Source organism: Corvus brachyrhynchos, unplaced genomic scaffold (assembly GCF_000691975.1).
Source record: "Corvus brachyrhynchos isolate BGI_N302 unplaced genomic scaffold, ASM69197v1 scaffold117, whole genome shotgun sequence".
Taxonomy (NCBI): Eukaryota; Metazoa; Chordata; class Aves; order Passeriformes; family Corvidae; genus Corvus; species Corvus brachyrhynchos.
The window spans coordinates 972,180-993,478 of NW_008238833.1; the positions used below are offsets into that span (position 1 = coordinate 972,180).

At 45.3% G+C, this 21,299-nt stretch overlaps 1 protein-coding gene across 1 annotated transcript in view; it reads right to left on the minus strand.

Annotated features, from left to right (window-relative positions):
- Positions 1-1,719: 1,719 nt before the first annotated feature.
- The window catches only part of MAML2 (mastermind like transcriptional coactivator 2), a gene marked incomplete at its 5' end in the record, with an annotated part of 66,156 nt that continues 46,576 nt past the window's right edge, over positions 1,720-21,299 (minus strand). The window contains 3 exons of the mRNA XM_017738188.1: positions 1,720-6,479; positions 11,534-11,645; positions 13,682-13,885. Of these exons, the coding sequence (XP_017593677.1) occupies positions 5,497-6,479; positions 11,534-11,645; positions 13,682-13,885 (1,299 nt within the window). The remainder of the gene's footprint in view (positions 6,480-11,533; positions 11,646-13,681; positions 13,886-21,299) is intronic.

Consider the following 21,299-nt stretch of genomic DNA (forward strand, 5'->3'; position numbering starts at 1 on the left):
AGGGAAAATATTCAGTGCCACTCATATCTCACACCCCCTCCATGTGGTCTCGCTGGCTACATCTCCCTGGGCATAGGAGACAGGTCTGGGGACATTTTCTGGTGTGGATGCCATGTGGTGCAGGGTGACTTGTGTTTTATACTGTCTTATCCCTCTTGTCCTGAATCCACAGTAGGAATGGCTTTTGATCGTGGGACCTCTAGGAGGGTGGTCATGGCACCCAAGCACTACCAGGGACTCAGAGCCTGGTTGCACGGACAGCCACGCTCCAGGGACAGGTCCCAGGCTGCAGAGGTACCTTCTGCAGGTGGGCAGCAGCCCTGCCTGAGGCTCCCACATCCTGCCTGCCTTGCCTTTTGCCTTTACAGCTGAGATAGACAAAGTGACACCTTTAGGGCATGAGTTTCTTGATCTGTTTCGGATTTACCTTTGGGTGAGTGGGACTGTGCCTTATTTTCCCCCTTGAGTGCAAAGGAAGCACTTTTTACCACCTGTGCTGGAAATGTTGAAGTGAGGAGAGAGCCACACACCTCCTGGGCACCTCCTCACTTCAGCATGTCCACCCAGGATGGGGAGTACGGGCACAGCCAGTGCAGTGGGACAGTGGGCATCTGCCAACATCCTCCCCCATCCCTCTTGTGAAAGCACCAGATGCCAGGGAAGGACAAATGAGCCATTTGTGGATAGGAGTCAGATACAATGGACGGACCGAGCAACATTAGCAAAAAAACCCTGGGAAGGCAGCAGCCAGCCAGAAGTGGTGTTGTGAGGGGCACCGAGGGAGATGCCTTCCTGCTTACCCTGTAGGGGAAGGTGAGTAGAGAGGGACTAAAAGGGTGGATGTGCTGGATGGCAGTCCCTCATCATCTCCACCAGCAGCGAAGCAGTTAAGATGTGGGGTGCCCTTTTTTTTTCCTATCTGAAAATAGCACAAGGCAGCCTTTGAGCACAGGCGGTGATGTGCTGACATTTGTCCCTTTGGAACATCCCCTCCACCACCCCTTCTGCTCAGTTCATGGGGCAGGAAGAGCCGCCCACTTGGAGATGGAGCCCGGAAAGCCTCTCGAGGAACGGGACACTTCCTCAGGGCTGACCTTCTAAAAATAGCCTGGTAGGGATGAATACTTGTGTAAAACAGCCCGCAACCCAACGCCATGTGGTACACGCTGGAATCTCTTCAGGCCGGAATCTCTTTAGGCTGGAATGAGGTGTAATGTGGAGGAGGCAAGGAGGAAGGGAGAAGCCAGTTGTCTGATGTCTGGTTTCTCATTAGGGGTCTCTGATAGTGAGGGGAGTGGGGCAGATATCTCCAGGGTATGATCCAGGCTGGGGCATGGGCTTGGGAACCTGGCCAGGCCTCTTGGGGTAACTAACTCTTGGCAGTGCACAGTTCTCGGCTTTAACTTTTGCAGGATGCCAGAGCAAATTGCTCTGCTGCAAGATTACATCAACCCATTCACCAGGAGCTAAAATAGCATTTTTTGTGGACCATTATTTGTTAACCCTTGCTGGTAATGAAGTCATGTCTTCAGTCAGTAGGAAAACATCACAGCTCTCTGGCAAAGAGGCAGACTGAGCTCCTGGAAGCTGCCAGATGTTCATTTTTCTCAACCCCCCCTCCTAAAATATCACCATAATTTTAGTTTACTCAGATGAATGAGCAGTTGACTAAACAGACATTCAATATAAAATTCATAGTAAGAAAAGAGACACTTGGGATAATTTTGATTGATTTACTTGGCAGAGTTTTGATAGCTACTGAAAAACATACTATTCATGTTTAGGTGAAAAATAAATGGAGTCAAATAAGTGTCACTGCATAGTACTAGGAGGTATATACAGCCACATGTAAAAATGCATAAACACAAACATTTCTGTACAGCAACTTTTCTTTTCAGTCTGTATAGAGAAACACTGGTTTATAATATGGGGAAAATATAAAGCAGACATACATGCAACAAGGACATGACAGTTACATAGGTCCCACCTGCCTCCCAACAGCTGAAATAACAATAATAACAATAATAACAATAATAATAATAATAATAATAATAAAAGCCTTTTTTGGGGAAAAAACTTGAAACCTGGAATGTTTTCATATTGAGGTTTCCAGAGAGCTTCAGATGTGAAACATATCTGAAGGTGATTTAAAGGCTTGATTCAAAGCCCTGTGAAGGCAATGGAAAGATTCCATTGGTTTCAGTGAGCTTGGGGTCAGACCCAGCTATTTTACCGTGATTCCATTCTGCCCTCCCCCAAAACCCAAAATTGAAATCTGCAGATAAAAATAAACAATCATATCATACAAAACTTTGTATATAGAATACAAAAGGTAACAGTTGACTTTTTGTATAAAATACAACTTTTTGATAGCATATTTATTTCACATATGTATAAATATAACCCAAATAATATGATTTTTATTATTCCTACCAAAATATTATTACTTTTTGTTGTTGTTTTTACAAAAGTTTACAAACAAATAATTCTTTATATTTACAACCCAATACTGTGAAGAGTGCCCAGTCAATGATGAAAAATAGACTTTAAGGGTAGTGCACTTAGCCATTGCAAAGAAAGAAAAAAAAGACACTAGCTCCATTCAGATACAAATGTTCTGAAGAAATGATACTGGATTCAAGTTTTGGTTGCAAGAGTCTTTCACAAGCTTGCATTTCAAATGCATCAGGCATATATTTACAGGACTGGAAATGGCCTCTACCTTTTTTGAATTTACTTCAGACAGGATGTAATTTTGCTCCCAGGGATGGCAATCACAGCCCAGTGTCTTTTGCACTCCTGGCTGAGGCCGACAGGACAACACAGCATTGAGTCCACCACTGCATGATATCAAAGAACCATAGAATCATAGAATATCCTGAGTTGGAAGGGACCTGCAAGAATCATTGAGTCCGACTCCTGACTCCTTGGGACCAGCTCCTCAGCTGAACAATTTTTTTACATCATTTGAGGATCTGGAAATCAGTCTGGTCTCAATACAGAAAGCAGTGGTGGCTTTTTCAATGGCATGTGAGAGTAGATGAAGTTACCAGACTTCAGTGCCCATTGCTCATGGTGGTACTAACTCAGCCTTGGCCTCAGTGGCATCCATCGCAGCCATCTGTTCCTACTAGAGCGCTGGCAGTCACTGCTGACGTGCTCGTGGACAGGGGGTGTGTGAGGCAGATGAGCCAATCCTCCTTCCACTTGAAACTCATGCAGCTACTACTTCAGTCTAGTTTTGCACGATTTATGCGGACAAACTTGTTAGATCGCATCTGTATCTCTCCAAACTTAGGTGGGACCCCAGTGGCCTGAGCTGAAAAGCTCTTCAAAGACTTGGAAAAACTTCTACTGACATATCAAAGGGACTGCATACACCCCAGCCAAAACTGGGGAGAAAAGGAAGCTTTCTGGGCAGCTGAGTCACCACGTTACACAATGCAGGGGTGTGCAGTGATCACTAGCTGGGTTGGCAGAAGGGACTCTTCAGCAGGCTTTCTTGTCCCTCTTCTTTCTCTGGGATTGAACAGCCTCAACTGGCATATCTAACTAAATGCCCATGTTACACCTTTTGTGGAGGTGCTGGTGCTCATTTGTGTGACGATGCTTCTTGAAACATCTTGAAAAATTGCGCCCATTTGAAATGACAGGGTGAAATGACTGGAAAAGCCTTATTAAAACCTCTTGCAAGAAGTAGGTCAGATACGTGCAGAGGCTATTGTCAAATAGTCTACTCATCCCACTGCCACTAACAAGGATGAATAAAGCACTTGCAGGGGCAGAGCAATGCCTCTTGGCACCAAGGCATGTGAATGTAGGCATTGTATTCCTTTGCCACATCTACTTTTAGCTAATTCAGAGGAGGCTGTGAAACACATCGCACCACATAATTTTAAAGAACAGCATTTTCATTTGAATTGCAAGATCTGTTCCTATCCATGAATCCTGTCTGAATCACTGTGGAACTGCATTATAGTGACATAGCCTACCTTTCTGATGCCCTTACTGACCAAGTCTATAGCAAAAAATTTAATATAGTCAAGACTATTCCCTGGCAGGTGTGGGACAGCCTGTATCCTTACTGCTCTGCTCTGTTAGCCTTCAAGGCAAGGTGGCTGCAAACTGCCTATGGGAATGGTCCTTGCCCCAGGATATCTTTCTAGCCTAGTGATGCACAGAAATTGCTCAGGGCAATATTAGCTGGGCCATTCCCAAACCCAGAACAGATGATCGAGTCCAGTGCCCAGAAATAATCCCCAGAACTGTGTCATGTACAAGCACAGATGTGGCTGAGTGGAGCCTTCTACTGAGAGTTATAATTGATGTGCATGCTAGTTTCAGTGGCAGAGCCTCTCGTACTCCTGACAGAGGCTATGGGGACCTGGGCCATCACCAGAACTCTTTCAACTCCCCCCATATGGCAAAGGAGAAAACAGGATGGAACCAAAATGCTGTGCAATCAAAATGGCAGCTTCTCCCCAGGCAGATGATGGCATTTTGTCTGGGCTAAACCTGTTTGAGAGAAGAAGATCAGACTGAACTGCCTGATTGATATTCACCATGACTTGAGATGAAAATGAGGACAGTGGCTTAGCTGAGCCACTTTAGGTATTTGCCCTCCTCTAAGCCGGACTGGGAAAGTCAGTGAGGGGCAAATCATGAGCACCCTTCTCACTCAAGTTTCTATTAAGTGGCTGGAGTCCCTGGGGGAGGGAAAGGGGGCAAAGTGAGGATCCTGAGCTTTGGTAGTAGTTCATCTCATGTTTCCCTCAATACCCAGAATGATGGTGCTGCTGGCAGGACAGCAGCATCCTCTAATACTCACTGCAAGCTCTGATGAAAGGGAGCACACCAATGCTAGAGCACACTGAATAACATGCTGGATGATCTGTTTCCTTCTTCCCTTGGATGAGACCACTTACCCTGCTGTGTGCTACAAAAGGTACAGGGTTTGTAACAAAATCATTGGGAAAGCAAATGTAAGTTTGTACTGTGCAGAAGTAAACAGTTTTTGTAATGCCATGAGATTTACACAGGGCTTGATGCTGTCAGGGCTGAGCAGTCCCAAGGAAGTTAAGGGCTGTGAACACGATGACTGAAGAGCTCTGGACCACTTGGGGTCTTACTTGCATTCAGAGAAATGATCCACAGCCCATACCACTGTCTGGTGCTTCCATGTGTGGAAAGCTGAACACGTTTTTTCCTGCAGACCCTGTGAGAAGAACTGATGAGTTTGCAATGGGCCAGGCACAGGTGTGGGGAACAGACCCTTCACATGTTTTCACTCCTTTGTGGCAGGCAGGAATATGACTTATGCTGTCACTTCAGTTTTGTTCCTAGAGCTAGTCTTCAAACAGGGCAGTTGCCCTATGTTGTATTTTAGAGGACAGCCCAGTTACTGGAGTGTAAATTAATAAAGCAGGTTGTTGGCATTGAAAGAGAAAGCTAATGTCCTTGCTGCCTCTTCATCTGGCTCCCCCTTGGTACTGTCACTTATGAGTGGTTCCCTAAAATTTCATCAAGGTTGATGTCTTTCATCCAGTCATCGTTACCAGGTTCTGTTTTCAGTAAAGAATCTATAAAATCCGAGTCACTGTTGAGCGCAGGTCCTATACTGTCACCTTGCTGGTTCAGAAAGTCAAACGCTAGGTCATTACCATGGTCACTTCCTTGGTAAGCCCGGGAGGTTTGGTTGGTAGTTGTGAAACCGGTTGATGGCAGAGATGATGGTGGTGTCATGCTTGTTCCTGGCTGATTCAAGGTAGGCACAGTCTGTCCTCTCAGCTGGTTGGGTCTTATGCTGAGCCCTCGTAGTGAGCCAGCAGATTGTCCATTTAGAGTCTGGTGCATTTGGTTTAGAGGGGGCCTCATTTGGACTCCCGCTGTTAACTGGTTAGGAGGTGCCAATGCACGCTGAGGAAAATGCTGGTTCCCTACATTGCGTTGCAAAGACTGGTTAGGGTATGGAGTGCCCGTGGGGAAACGGACCCCTGCAGGTTTCAGTGCTTCCTGCTGCTTCACTGCAGCCTCTTGTGGGGCCCAGTTCTGGGCACTGGCAGAAGCTGTGATCATCACATTGGCCGGCCGTTGAGCAGGGATACCTGTCACTCCATGGGTCAAGCTTGGCCTTATTTGCTGAGAGTTGACCACTGACCCCGTCCCAAAAGCCGCCCCATTGTTTCCCTGTGTCATGGTTTGCTGCCGGGACACCATGGGGTTATTCTGACTGGGCAGAACTTGATTTTGGTTTCTGTGTGGCTGCATTTGGTTCATTCCTGAAGTCACATTGTATGTGCTTGGTTGGTTGCAAGGAAGGTTCCCATAGCAGCCCATACTCCGAGCAGCAGGAACAGAAGGCATCCGGGTTCCAGCAGGGGTGGACATGAGGCTGGAGCTCTGGGGCATGATGCTATGAGTTGAAATTGGGTTGGATAAGGACATGTTGCTAGAGCTCATGCTCACAGCTGGTGAACCACCTGGAAAGGAGAAAACAGAAGTGTTACAACAAGCACGAGTGCATCAATGTGTGGTGCCATTCAAATACGGCTCAAAAATGCAGTTTTCTATGAGCAGAGTTTCTTGAAGAAGACACTTTGCTCTTAAGAGGACTTAGAAGAACTTGCTAAAGGCCTTGAAGATGCCTATCATCCAAAAGGTGGTTTGGCCTATCCTAAGCCACTTGTGATCTTTTCATCCATTCAGAGGAGGGCACTATGAGCCAAAAGTGGTGCTCATTGTAAGAGAAATATTGGAGCAAGGCAATACTGAATTAATCCCTGAGAGACTGGTTGAAAAACACCAATCATTTTTTAAACACAGCCAATGTAGATGGCACTGTGGAAAACCCTCTCTGCACACAATCAGCTGCTCCAAAGCTTAATTCCCTTTGCTACTGTTGGTTCCAGTACAAACCCTACAAGAAGCACGGCCCGAAGAAGCCAGGTGAAGGCAAATGAAAGGAGATGTTTCTTCACACAATGTGTGGGTCAGCCGAGGAAATCTGTGCCACATGGCACAGTACAAGCTAAATTCTCATACCTCTTTGGGTGGCCCCCAAAGTGTGAGAAAAGCTGTCAAATGAGCTTGCTACCAAGATATCACTGCATTTCAGGAATTCCCTGAGCCTTTCCCAGAAGAGGAACGAGGAGATTTGCTATATCATAGGGTGCAACTAATAGCAATTGTTGGGCATGAGACACTGCCTTGGTTTGATCCTTTGTACATATGGCAAAACCAGGTGGAATTTGACTTACTTTGACTTAATCATCAAATCTTATTATATATGGGTCTGTGTGATTAATTTTATTAGTTGGTCCATCATCAGTTCCTTCCTACTACACAGGTGCTTCAAGATTGTGTCATGCTTGCAGCATTCTCCAAATACTTGAGTCTCACTGTGTGGCCTGTTTTCCAGTCCTTTGGTCCTTTGGAGCTCCTTTCAGAACGTGACAGTTTTTGACATTCAGTTTCAGAGCTGTACATCATAGCTGGTCACAGTAATAACTTTTGAACATCTCCAATATGGATGTAAAGTAAGCTCTATTTTTCCAGTTCAGCATCATCTCAGACAATGTTATATGTCTGGTTTCAATCACACGGCCTGCTCATGGTGATACGTGGAGACCTGTCAGCCATTTCCTTTTGAGCTATGTTCATTTTGTGTCACTCAGGTTTCTTAACCAAATTAGGCAATGAGAAGTCAGATGCTTTAAAGGACATAATCTGAACAAGTATTGCCTTTTAAGTTGTGGTTTCATTGAAACAGACACCATGCAAGTTTGAAAAGATTCTTCTAACATCAGCCCATGTTGCTTGAAATTAATTACATCTTCCCCTTCCTAAATTCTTTATTATTTGGGCTGCATCTGCTCCCCAGTAGTTTTGCTGAGCTCTGCATTAGGCTAGTATGGCTGCAATTACCTACTTAGTCTTTTAATTTTTATCATGGCATTAGCAGTCTCCCTTGGCGTTTCAATACTAAATAAAAAGTGACACTAAGAATCTGGAGAACCTCTCATCCAGCTCTTTTAAAACTCTTTAAGACAAATCATGTGCATACATATTTAAAAAGTCTATGTTTAGGAACAGCTGTTTAATATACTGTTCCTGTTGAAATTTCACCATAATGATGTTCAGCTCCCACAGACTGGAACCAAAGAAAAAATTATATATTTCTGCGTTTTCTGCATTATTTTTATACATATGCAACTTCCATTTAGTAATGGATGCAAAGAATTAATTTTTTTCCTTAAGGAGTTAAAAAATAACTCTTCCCAAATCATTATTAACACTGAGTGTGACTCCACAACCAGAGTGCTTGTTCCAAATCAATATAAACATAGATATCTAAATTAAGAAGCTCCCCCTATCCTGGAAGGAAGCCTGTTCCACAAACAGGCTCTAAGTGGGAGACACTTGACTGTAGAGGATCTAATTAGCCTAACTGTGTTGTCCTAACTTAAGCACCTAGATTCAGTCCCTGTGCTGGGCAGCCCCTGGGACAGGATATGCTATGGGGAGTCCACCTGGTTTTATCCCAACAGGGACAATCAAATTCCCACAATCAGTGCTCAGCTGGCAACCACATGATTAGCCCCATCTTTGGCTTTGCTGGTGGGCTGTGCGTTTTTGGAACTACTGTAACGTCTCCTATGAAGACAGGCTGACAGAGTTGGCGTTGTTAAGTCAGGAGGAGAGAAGGCTCTGAGGTGACCTAGTACTTTCCAGTACCTGAAGGAGGCTACAAGAGAGATAGAGAGGGACTTTTTACAAGGATATGCAGCGACAGGACAAGGGGGAATGACTTTAAATTGACAGAGAATAGTTTTATATTAGATATAGGGAAAAAATTTACTCAGGGATGGTGAGACACTGGACTAGTGAAGAAGTTGTGAATATCCCATCCCTGCAGGTATTCAAGACCAGGTTGGATGGGGCTGTGAGCAACCTGGTCTAGTGACAGGTGTCCCTTCCCATGGCAGAAGGTTTGGAACTAGATGATCCTTAAGGTCCCTTCTAACCCAAACCTTTCTGTGATTTTGCGATCTTTTTGCAGGGGTAACAGGGATGGGGCCCTGATTGTTTGCTCCCTTATGCCCATATCAAAGAGGAGGAACAGTACAGAATTCAGTGGCATTTCAAAAGATCTGGAACAGCAAGCTGGGGAGAGATGGTTCTCAGCCTCCAGCTGAACTACAAGTTTGTCGAGTCACTTCATTGCCACTGGGATGAAGCCCCTCCTGGGGTGATCCTGCCAGCTGTTGAGCAGACCCCAGGGCTACCATCATACTGCTTCTGCGAATGCTACACTTTTTAAAGAACACAACTGTTTGGTAAGGGGTTGTACTTGTTGCCAAAAGACGAAGCTTCCTCTTTCTTTGTTTTGCTATTTTTATGCTATTATTTTTAATGCAAGTATTTTCCATTCTTATTTCTTCCAGATGGGAAGAAATGCCTTCCCCAGAAGCACTGTGTACAGCAGCTGGGCACCCCAGGCTACAGCAATTTGGAGAAACAGCTTCCCTACCTGATTCACTTGCTCTTTTCTTGGGGGTTTCCTGCCACGGCATGGCACTTTGGGGAAAAGTATAGAGAAATAAAATACTTAACCAAGTTTCTCCAGCCTGTGTGATTTTATTTAGCTTTTTGTTTCTTCTTCCCTGATCTGAGCAAAGCTATTCCCAGAAAAAGGGAACAGTTTCCCTACTGTAACTCCCTTATGCAAGAGTTTCCTAATCACTCCATCTGGTAGCTTTGCTGGAAGCTCCCAGAACAGCCCTTTCTCCCAGGCTTGCCTGAAAGGCCGCTGTCCTCCTGGGGCTCACTCAGCAGGGACTTGAGATTGGAATGGACAAGTGCTGCCATTCCCACATGTTTCAAACCCAGGAGATGGGACTCCAAATACCACAAGACTGGCAAAGAGTCCATCAGATTAACAACATGAGCTGCCACATAACAGTGGTGATCCACTCACTTTGGAGCCTTTCACAGATGTGGCTGCACTCACTTCCATTTTCTCTCTCAGACTAGAAATGGATTGTTTTTAAGTAAAAGCCAAGAGTCTCAGTTAATCATTTGATTCCAGGAACAAACCTTTAAAAAACACACCAAATCACAAGATTCTCCAGCAAACTCCTGGGGTTGCCAAAGCATTTTTTTTGGGAGTACAGGAGGTACCAAGCCAGTGAGCAGGGCCCTCACCACGGGCTATTACACTGGGATGTTAGAGCCAACTTACTGGAGAAGATTAACACCCAGGTGCATTAGAAAGCAGCAGTTTCCAGCAGCAGTTTCCAGGTTGCAGCAAGCTTATCACTGCTAGAACTTGTAAGCAGAGCAAAGGAGTGCATGAATGCTGCCTGGGCAGCTCAACCTGGCCCGTCCCTCAGAGCTGAGCTGGGGGTCCTGCAGAGCCAGCAGACTGGGTGGAGGGGTGGTATGTGGGTATGCTGAACTTCAGAGCTCATTAAAATTGTGATAGAAGCTGAAAAAGTTTTGCTACAAAGGACTGGTAAGAAGGAAAGACTCAGATCACTGGCTGAATCTGCAGAGCCAACAGTTATGGAAGGAAAAAAAAAACCCCATATTTTTTTCCTTAGAATGTTGCATACAAAAATATGCTAGAAGGCAAAGGATCCTTTTTATACTTACATGCACAGACACTTTTGCAGCATAAAGAACATCCTTTGGTCCCATCTGCTGCATTTTCCCTACCTCCTCTCTCTCCTCAGCATCTCTTCCTTACTCTGCCTTTGTTCTCTGAGTGGCCTTCAGCAAATCAGCAAGGTGAACAGTATGAAAAGCCAAACAAGCAATCCTATGCTTCAAAAACTAGACTCACCAAGGAGACCAGGGCACAAGAGCTGAAGCAAAGGACTAGTCCTGAAGTATTGGGCATTTCCTGCCCTGGGCAGTTCTGGCAGAAAGCAAGAGCTTTTACTCTACTGTTTGACTGATCTGTTGAAATGCTGCTTGTAGAGCAGCACTAAGGCCACAACCACAGCATATTAAACAGACCAAAAGTGCCACCCATGATGGTGCCATGCAAGGTACTTCAACATCTGTATGAGTGTCCTCACACTGTATGTGAACTGCTGTTTGAAGGGAGGGCTGGTCCTTATCTCAGTCTCTGAACCAAGATGCACCACACACATGAGAGAAGCATCTGAACACAGTGAGGTTGCATAGTCAAGAAGACATCTCTGCATCACGTATTTGGGTGCACATCTGCTCCAGATAGTGCTAATAGGAGGGGTACCAAGCTCTCCTTGCCCCTATCTGAGAGGGGCAGTATCAGCCTGGATGAAGCACCAGATCATACACCAGCACTTCTCAGTGGTGCAGGACAGTAAGGTAAAGAGCACAGGAGAGCAGCAGCCACCACCTACTGCCTCTGCAGTGATGGAAATAGATGTCCAGAAAATCATGCCCCAGAAAATCATGCCCCATGCATGCACGGCTCTTATGGGTGGTCTTCCAGCTGGAAGGAAGGAAGAAAGTAAAGAGTTTAATCGAGCCCATGGGCACTTACCAGAATATTGGTTTGCTTGTTGCATGTTGACCACATTCCTTCTTTGGTCTTTATAATCTGGTGGTGGTCTTGTCAAGTGTCTGTTCAGCTGGTCTTGTGGAGTTACTTTCTCCTAGAGGAATAGAGTAGAAGTACATTAATTTGCTTTTCTTTATGCTTTCCTGGCTCTGTGTTTTGCCCATCTCTTTCTTTTTCTCAGTATGTACAAAACTGAAGTATTTCTTCTGTTCACCCTGTCTGGTCCACAGGACAGCCACCTGTGAAACCGTGCCATCACCTACTGACATCTATATGGAAATCTTTTTGCTGTTTGCATTGTGTTTGAGTCTGGTTCAACTTTCCTCTCAGCCTCTGAGAACAATGGCCATATCTGCACTGCAGTACGAAGTGTCTTCCAATTTCACCCTGTGATCCCCATCCCCAGCCATGCCCATCCCTCCCTCACTCTGTCTTCCTACACTGGAGGGGCAACCACAAAACCCAGCAAAATCTTTGCTTTGTGCTCCCCCCAGCTCTCCTCCGTAGGGATACCAGCAGGACACATGGTTTAGCAAGGATGGTGCTGGGCTGGCTGTTTTCATGCCACTCAACATTGCCCTGTGCTTCCCTGTACGTGTACGTGGTGCTGTCTTTTCTCTTACATTGGGAGTACAAGAACTGGGGCAAGGACAGCAAGGAAAGATTGCAGAAAAAAAATATTAGTTGGGGAGATTTTTTTTCATTTTGAGCTTACAGGGATGTGTCTCTAGTGAGAATAAGATAAAAATCCAGGTCCTTGAACTGAAATCTGACTAACTGCCCTGTGCTCATAAAGATCTGGAAAGAGCGGGCACCAGAGTCACTGCCAAATCTCTCATCAGCATCAATGTGATTTGATGCCTCCAGAGTGCTGCTGCTCACCCATGAGCAATGGATCCTCGGGATATGTGCCCCCATGGCAGGAAACTGTGAGTTTGGTGCACACTTTCGGTGGGCAGCTGCTGGGACAGCTTCACACCTCCTCTGCAACACGCACAGCTCTTGTGCTCAGCTGCCAGAATGGCAAACCAGCGTGTCAATGTGAAAGAGTCAGGCCCTGGCTGGGGATGCAAGTCCATTGGAGAAATTTGGGGATAATCTGCCTGAAAACAGCATGCAAATGGACCTTCTAGTGAAAAATCTGTATTTTCTTCTCCCAGGAGCACTTAAAAACACTGGGAGAAGAGCCTGTCTTGTGTTTTTTAGGCATTTCCACAATTCATGATGGGAATGAGGGGTCTGATTAAGATTTGTAAGGCTTTTTTTTATATCTTGCTCAACCTGAATCCTCGTGAAGAAGAGTGACTCCCAGGAAATCCCTGCAATCCATGTAAGAACTGTAGGCAAGCTTTATGTATGTTTCTATGTACACAATACAAAAGCAAAGCCAAGATGATCAAATTTCCATTTTATTTAAGAGAAGCTATTTGAGCAATTAAGTTTTTGTTCTGCTAAAAATTCTGACAGAAAACTGCAGCACAGAGAGCTGACTTGAAACTTCTTTTTTCCTCTGCATAATTGAAAAGTCAAGAAGTATTTCCCTTATAGAATCCCCCATGACTCCTAAAATGACCAGAAACTCCCAACCAATCTCTCAGATACCAAAGGAGAGAGAAGAACTGGCTACAGATATCTAGAAATGCAAAAATAAAAACAGAGAAAGTAGGACTCATATACAATCCCAGCCAAGCACACAAACTTGTGTTGAACCCCAAAATCAAGGTACCTGATCCTTGTTCACACACAGGCATTTTACACCATGCTGCCTGGGTCACAGAGCCTGGAAGTCAGCTTTCCTCTGAGGCCAAAGTAGCATAGCAGTGCACCTTGGTCTACCTTGCAAAGAAAACCATGGATAACATACATATGCCTCAAAACTGAGCATATGCTTGGTCTGTTCTTGTAATGAAACTGCAGTAGCTTGGACACTTGAGTTGTTTCACATAGACTGAAGAGGGTTTCAAAAAGGCTTAGAAAAGTGCTGACAAATACAAGGTGCACTCTGAAGTTCTAGGCATTGCCAAAATGACCTTGAAGTTTTGGGGGGCTTTCTTGTCCCTGTCTTAGCTTTCTTTTCTATTGTTTTTGTGACAATATTTTCCCTGTAAAATAAGGAATTAGTAAACTTACAGCTTCTGCCAACATCTGCTGCTGTAGAAGGAGTTGTTTTTGCTCCATCATTTGCCGTTGCAGAGCCTGTTTCTTTTCCATCAGCTGCTGATTCAACAATGATTGCTGGGATGAGTTCATGTAACCACTTCCAGTGTTTGGATTTGAGCAAGAACTGGAGCTTGGAGTGGGGCCAGCTCCCTGGCCTACCACAGAGTGTTGTTCCTGAAACAGAAGAAATGGCTCGTGAAGGATGAAAATAATAACAAGCATCAAGAAAAGGAAATAATCCTTTCAGAACACAGCCCACAGACTCTCAGGACAAGTGACTGATACAAAGGCTTTGACAAAGAAGGGGATTGAGTAACTTCAGCCCTTAGGAAAGACTCTGAAAATGTGCCAGGTGGTTCCAGTGGAAAACCTCAATATTGTACCAGGAGCTTGGGAAACACTAACAGAAGTAACGGAGCTGTCCTGGGGATCTTTCGGGAAACGTGCATTGGGCTGTACAGCAGTTTGTTTGACCACAAGGGAACAAACTCGGCGTCTGCTGGTTCCTACCATCTGGTGAACAGCAGCAAGAAGCTGCAGACTTATTGCTAGAAGTGGCATCTATTCTTAGAAAATACAGAGGTGGTAAGTTAATACTTCACAGTGGGGTGAATGGTGCTGCTTTCATTCATCCCGTCATCTCCCTGACAAGAGAAATCTCTGAGAGACTGCTAATTGATTCCCATTAGCAACAGGATTAAATTGGCTTAGAGTGTATCAACTTCCTTGGTAAAATAAATGCGTAACTAAGAAGGACCTTGAAGAGTATTTTAGGGTCTCTCTGGTCTTTGCAAGGGATCTAGATCTGCTTCCTCTTCCCCATGTGCAGCAACATAAGGAAGGGATGGCAAAAAGTCATTTAGAGGGCAATGGGGAAGGTACACGAGGACTCAAACCATGCTTATACAAGATGACAATGTACATGGAATGACAGTATGCTGCTCCATTTCTCTTGGCCATTATTTCCCTTGGCAGAAATATGTTTTCTGCCTACTTGCTCCAGCAGTGTTTGGTACTTGGGTATTTACCAAATATAGGAAACAGCTTTCTCAGTACATACACAAAAATACTCAGTTAGATCACTCAATACCCAGGTATTTCTTCGCCACACAGCTACAAAGAAAATGGAATACACTGAAGAGGTCACACCAGTCATGAGACACATCCATTCTCTGATCCCACTTGGCTGCAATTCACCATAAGAGCCAACCACATAACTCTCTATAACCTAAGAGGCAGAAGCATTTTTGCCTTGCAACACAAGACTCCACAGCGGGAGTCTGACGCTCCCTGTTAAGCAGTGGTTCTCTCAATACCGAGGTGTAGAGCCAGGATCTGGGCTCCTATCCTAGTAAAGCTCTGTGCCATGGCCATTGTCCCCCATGGAAATATGGACTGACAGACACTGAAACAAGGATTGGTCATATGTAGCCTACCCATGCCCTGAAGGCCGCGGAGCACTGATGTTTAGCGCTTTGCGAACTCCAGGGAAGCTCATTCCTGCGCCTTAGCTTTTGCATCCCTCCCCTCCCCAGTAACACACACACACACCACAGACTAATTCCACTTATCTTTCTACCATCTGGCATGGAAGAAGCACAATGATTGTTATGGGTATTTCTATTTTAAAATAACTCTGTGGCTTCTACATGGGGCCACATGAGCATGTAGCTAGTTAGATAAAGTATTTGAAGACTGTTACTGAAATAAAAACCATGACTTTCTTCTGGAGCCACCTGCAGCCCCCAAGGCAGTGTTACAAACCCACCCTTCAAATTTATTGGGCTCTTACACAATTATATCCTGCACACTTTCTTTCAGTTCCAGAAGGAATCTAGGATTGCTCGGCACTGCCACATTTTTCAGCCCTTATGTTAGCTGCAAGATAGAAAATACCTCCTCTCAACAGACCTGCTTGCCAAGTTGTTGCGCAAACTTTTTTGTCTTTCCTAAAATATTTTGAAAAGAAAAATATGTTACAATAAATTGGCTTTGACTTCTATATTCAAATGACAACTCTAGCTTGAACCCAGCCACATGTTCCATCCATTAATAGAATTCATCTGTTGCATTTTTGCACAGATAGTGAAGGCTCCCCCAAATGTGCTTTCAGTGCTACGTAAAAAAAACAACAAAGCCTAACTTTTTCTTTCCCTCATTCCCTACCAGCCCATATAAGCAGTGGGGGGATTTTGTTTTAAGATAAACTGTGTAGTGTTCATTCAATCTATCAAAGAAAGCTCTTCTGTAATAGCCATTGGCACAAAACACCAGCTGCTTGGCAAACAGACCCTGAGAAAACAGTGTAAATCATCAACTTGGAGCCAGGTTGGGGTTTTTTTGCATTTGGTCCTTTCTCTGCTGTTCATGAAATGTCAGTGTGAGCCTATGAATCTACGATGTGTTACTTCTCCTGCCTGCTGATCTTCCCGTTGCAATGGGAGAAGGAAGAACAGTTTCCTAATAAATCAGGGGACTAGCTGCACAGCAGTTTGACCCTTCACGAACCAGTGCTATCGAGCCTTGCTCTCACCCTGTGCTTCCATCACTGCAAATCAGACAGCAGAAGGGCTACACTGCTGCCAGGGACGTGGGGCTTTGCCCCTGCACTAGGACAAAGTGTGCCTTCTGGCATCCCTGAGAGGAAGGGCAGGTTTGGGTTGGAGTTACCCTGCTTTTGTTGAACTGTTTCATCCTGTTCTAAGCCCAGCTTTACTGCAGCAGCTTTACTACAACTCCACACATCTAGAGCTGCAGGTTTTTAATGTCATTCCTGGGTTCCCATGCTGCAGTTCATGTGGTTTAACTTTAGAAAGCCCTGACCAAAGAAAGTCTGGAGTGGGACGTGCATGTCCCCTTGCCCACGGGCACCTCTGCCCAGCAGGCTGCCGAGGCAGCCCAGCATCCCTCCAGCTGGGGAGCCCCGAGTGCTTGCCTGACACCTCATTGTTTCCATGCACAAGGAAGGTAACTTGTCCACTTTGCCCCCAAGGAGGTGACATGATGAGAAGCACATCCCTGTAGCCAGCCAGGTGTCAGGGATGGGCTGGGAGCATCACACCTCCAACAGGTAGAAATATCCACCTGGGTTTACCCCCAGTTCCTGCCCCACTTGTTGGCACTGCTCATGCATGCCACATTCCTCCAGCGCTGCAAATGACCTACCGCCCTTTCAGGGCCATCCCTGGTGCCAGCTGGAGCCGGGTTAGTGTTCACCAACCACCACAAAACTCCATCTGGCCTGCTGGTGCTGAAGCTTCAGCATGGCAATGCTCGACATACAAAGCAGATGTGTGGCACCACATTATCTGATGTTACAGTGATATATAAAACCTGTGAGATGCAGAAAGATAGACAGGGAGAGCTCCTCAGAGCTGGTAGCACAACAGCGGTTTTGTTCATAAGCATCTCCAAGAACATTATGTTCAAATGTTTAAATTAGCAGTAAAAAAAGCATTTGAGACCGAGTTTGCCTTTTGCTATCACTGCTGCAGCTGATTTGTGTTCATACAAATGAAGGGATGTTTTGGCTTCTAAGACATATATGAACTTTCTAAAATAGACTTTTCTTTTTTTCTCCTCTCCTCTCCTCTCCTCTCCTCTCCTCTCCTCTCCTCTCCTCTCCTCTCCTCTCCTCTCTTCTTTTTTTACATAATATTTAAAATGTTATGCTTCTCAGATAAATTTATTGACGTTGCGTTAATTCGCTTCTCTTCTCTTCTCCTCTCCTCTCCTCTCCTCTCCTCTCCTCTCCAGTTTGGGTCTGGATGGATATAATTTCTGTTGTCCTGTTTGGGGCCATTCCTGATGCTTTCACCAAGCTGCTGCAGGTTGCCTTACCTTTGTCTCCTGACCTGGCCAGCTTGGCCAGCCTCTGCCCTGCCTGTGCCCTGCCAGGTGTGGCAGCTCCCACCAGTGAGCCCCTGCCCAGTTCCTCCTGGGCCTGTGCTCCTGCAGCTCTTCACTGCAGGCTTTCTCCTGTGCCAGGACCCCTCATGCTGTTGCTCAAACCTTTGACAAAAAATGGTGCTCTCTGGGCTGAGCTCATGGCAAGGAGCTGTGGGCATCCCTCCCTTCATGACCTCACAGCACTGCAAGCTCCTTCCATGCCACTCTGAAGAGGCTCCTCTGTGGAGCTCAAAAAGGTCAATGAAAGAAAAGCAAGACATTACTGCCTTTACCAGGGAAAGATGGGATTTTCCTTATTGCTGCTTTTATACTGAGCAGTAAGAGCACTGTGCGACTGGAGAGGGATTTCAGCAAAGTGGAAAGCTGTGAGGGCCCCGTGCCACTGGAGCAAAGTGCACCTTTCCCCTTTCTTCTCCTCTCCCTTTACCTACAAAGCTTGTCAGGAGCTCTGAAAGCTTTTTGCAAGCTTATGTCTCTGCATTCTTAGTTCAGAAGTGGTATAAGGACAGTTGGCTGGAAAGGGGAAAAACCTTTCCCCTTTCTCCTGGAAATGCTTTGAATTTATGAATAATTTTGATGGGACAGAAGGGAAACAATGGTCGATTTTGTACTAAACCACAATACTTGCAGAGGCTGTTTGCTTCCCAGCCAGAAGCCCTGACATCTGTGCCACAAGCAGAGCTTCTACTTCTTGCAGATTTTCCCTCAAAAGGAGATGGGGAATTTTTCCACCTTTCTGTTCCTCTGTGGGGCAACTTATTTTGCACCCTGCATCAGATCAGGAGTGACAGCTCTGACTTTTGCTCTTCTTTTGCATCAGTTCTGGCTCAAAGAAACAAAGAATTAAAAGAAGAAAGGAAAAGTCTTCAGATCCATTTATGGAAGCCTGCTCAGTGACAAATGCCTGCCTTACAAAAAGCTGCTCCCAGGGGAAAGGATGTGCAAAGTCATGTTCATCTGGTGACCAAACTTATGCATGATGTCCTCACTCATAAGCAGTTTGAGTCAGTTGTGTTAATTGGCATTGTGGGCTACTTAGAGTGAGGATGGTGAAGGAAAAGGCACCTCTGTGGATTTCTTCAAGGGACCAGTGGCTGTCCCAACTGTGTGAGCTTCTTGGGGACTTTCTGCTTTGACTGCAAGCCACCCTGGACAACTGACCAATTCAAAAAGGAGAAGGAGGAAGAGGAGAAGAATGAGGAGGAGGAGAAAGAAAAGGAGAAGGAAAAAGGGGAATGGTTCAACCAAGTCCTGGACTGTTTCAGAGTAGTGCAAGGCTGGTAGCAAAGCCCAGACCCCCGTGAGCCCCTGGTGTGAGCCTCCACAGCCTCAGCTGGCATGCTGCTTTCCACGGCCACAAGCTGAGGCTCTCCTGCAGCTGCTGGGCCATGCACTTAGGCTTACTGAGAAGAGCTGGTCTGACCCATGCAACTTTAGGAAGCTGAGCACAGGGTGCTTTGCTGAATGGCCAGTCTTAGTATCTGCCAGCCCTCTTCTGAGCCACCTCTTTTTTGCTGCATTTAATAGGAGTGCTAAATACTGGGGTTTTCATGGTCATCTGAACTCCAAGCACTGAATGCTTGTGTCCTTGCCTCAGACAAGAAAACCAAACTCCAGCAGGACCATGACAGAGTGCCTGTCAAGTAAGAACTCTTTCAGCTCCAGTAAAAAAGCTAAAGAGTTTTCATATTTTTGGGAATAACTCCCACTCTTGACTGGAGTGCAGAGGGCTGCTTTCTGTGCCAGTGTATACTGTGAGAGCACCAAGAAGTTCCTGAGGTTAAACTCATCTGCAACAGCTGAGGATCTCATCTGTGTATAAGGAAATAAGACAGACAGGGGAGAAGGACAGCCAGGCAGATCTCCCTTGCCTTACTGCTTGATCAGCCCTGTGAGGGTGGAAAACATTATCTTCCTGAGCAACGCAAACTCATTCAACCTTTTATCATATTTTGAATACGCAGCATAAACGTTAGTCTCCTCTAAGTTTAGGTCTCTAACAAAAAACTTGGAGCAGATTCTCTCTAAACTGCCTGCTGCAGCTCTCCCTTCCCTATACAGGGAGATGGGGCTGTATAATTAGGCTTCAGATGTTTAATATAGATGACTGATTTGGGAACCTAGATTAGATGATAGGAACATTCCCTTACATGCCTCATTTTGGATGCTTATAGTCATACTTGAGTAAGATGCCTGTAAGAGTGTGAACACCCTTTGATTTGTCAAGCACTAGTGAATGACTTTCTATGTTGTATAGAGTGACCTAAAAGTCTCCCAAATTAACCAGGCAATAGATACTGTTATAGGTTGAATTTCCCCTAATACCTTCCAGAGAATATTTTTATGCATTCCAGGAAGATTGCTTTTATATGTATAAACAGCATTTGAAAAACCTGAATACTACAAGATCCCAAGAGCTGGCTTTGCTATGTCTAATATCCAGAGACACACCTGGGTGAAGGCTGCAAAAGATTTCCTTTCAGTAATTTTGTGGAGTGTTTATAAGAAGTTGGCTCAGCCATATGGGACTATCGTCTGTGTTTTTCTCCTGAGAACATCTGAGCTCTCAGGATAAAAATTTCAGGACCAACTATGTTTCCAAGGCACATACACAAGGAAACATGGACGCTAGCATTGCAATTTCACAAGCACAGGCTATCTGCCAGAAATACTTGTGCCTTTGTCCAACCAGGGAAAAGAAGCAAATGCTGTGTCACTCCTTCAATAAACTGAGTGGTAGAGCCCAAAGAGGAAATGCAGACTAATCCCTTCAAACACTGAAACTGGAAACGCTCCTGACAGTAGGGAGCACACACCTGATTTCTGCATCCTCATGGTGTAAGTCACCCATCGGAGTGATATGCTTGGACAGCAAGTGATGCAGCAGGTACTCATGCAGAGGGATAAGTATTTCAGCAAACCCAGCTGCTGCAGCTCTCACTGGAAGATCCAGGGAGTTGAGGCTTTTTAGAAAGACAATTTTTTGGACACACTGAAATTTAAATGTACCCTGTAACTATTTTCAGAAATAGGTAACACTGTGCACAATCTCAAACATAAAAATGGGTGAGCAAATCCCTGAAAGGAGCCAATCCTCACTTTGACAGATAGTTAGTTATTTGTGCAATTCTTCATAGAAACCTATTCTAGCACTTTGCCTGTTCAACACCAACAAGGAAGCTGCTCACGCCCAAGATCCTTGTGAACGGATTTTCAGATTTATTTGTAGCCCTGCCATAATCCCTTGCCAGAGAGCTGCACAGCCCCGCAGCCACTAGCAGGCACTCTTAGAACAATGTTCCCAACCCCAACTCCTTAAACTTGGGCAAAGTGGGAGCTGCATCTTGCAGGGTGCAAGGCTCAGATGCAGCCCTTGCACAATCACATAGCAACAGACCCAGGAACAGCGCCTCATTACCAGCCTTGTCTGACAATCAAGTCTTTAATGAGAACAAAGGTTGACAGTGATTAATCATTAAGACATTTCTTGTTCCTTGCTGCACGTGTTGAAGGCAGCCTCCTGCCGGGGTAGTCTGGCACATTTCCTGTCTGCTCTATACCAGGGCCCGTGTCCGGACACACAGGGACGTCTTTTCCCAAAACCAAGCACACAGATGAATGTCTTGTCTCCATTTCTGAGCACGGCAAATTCGGAATGCATGTGCATTCTGCAAAAATA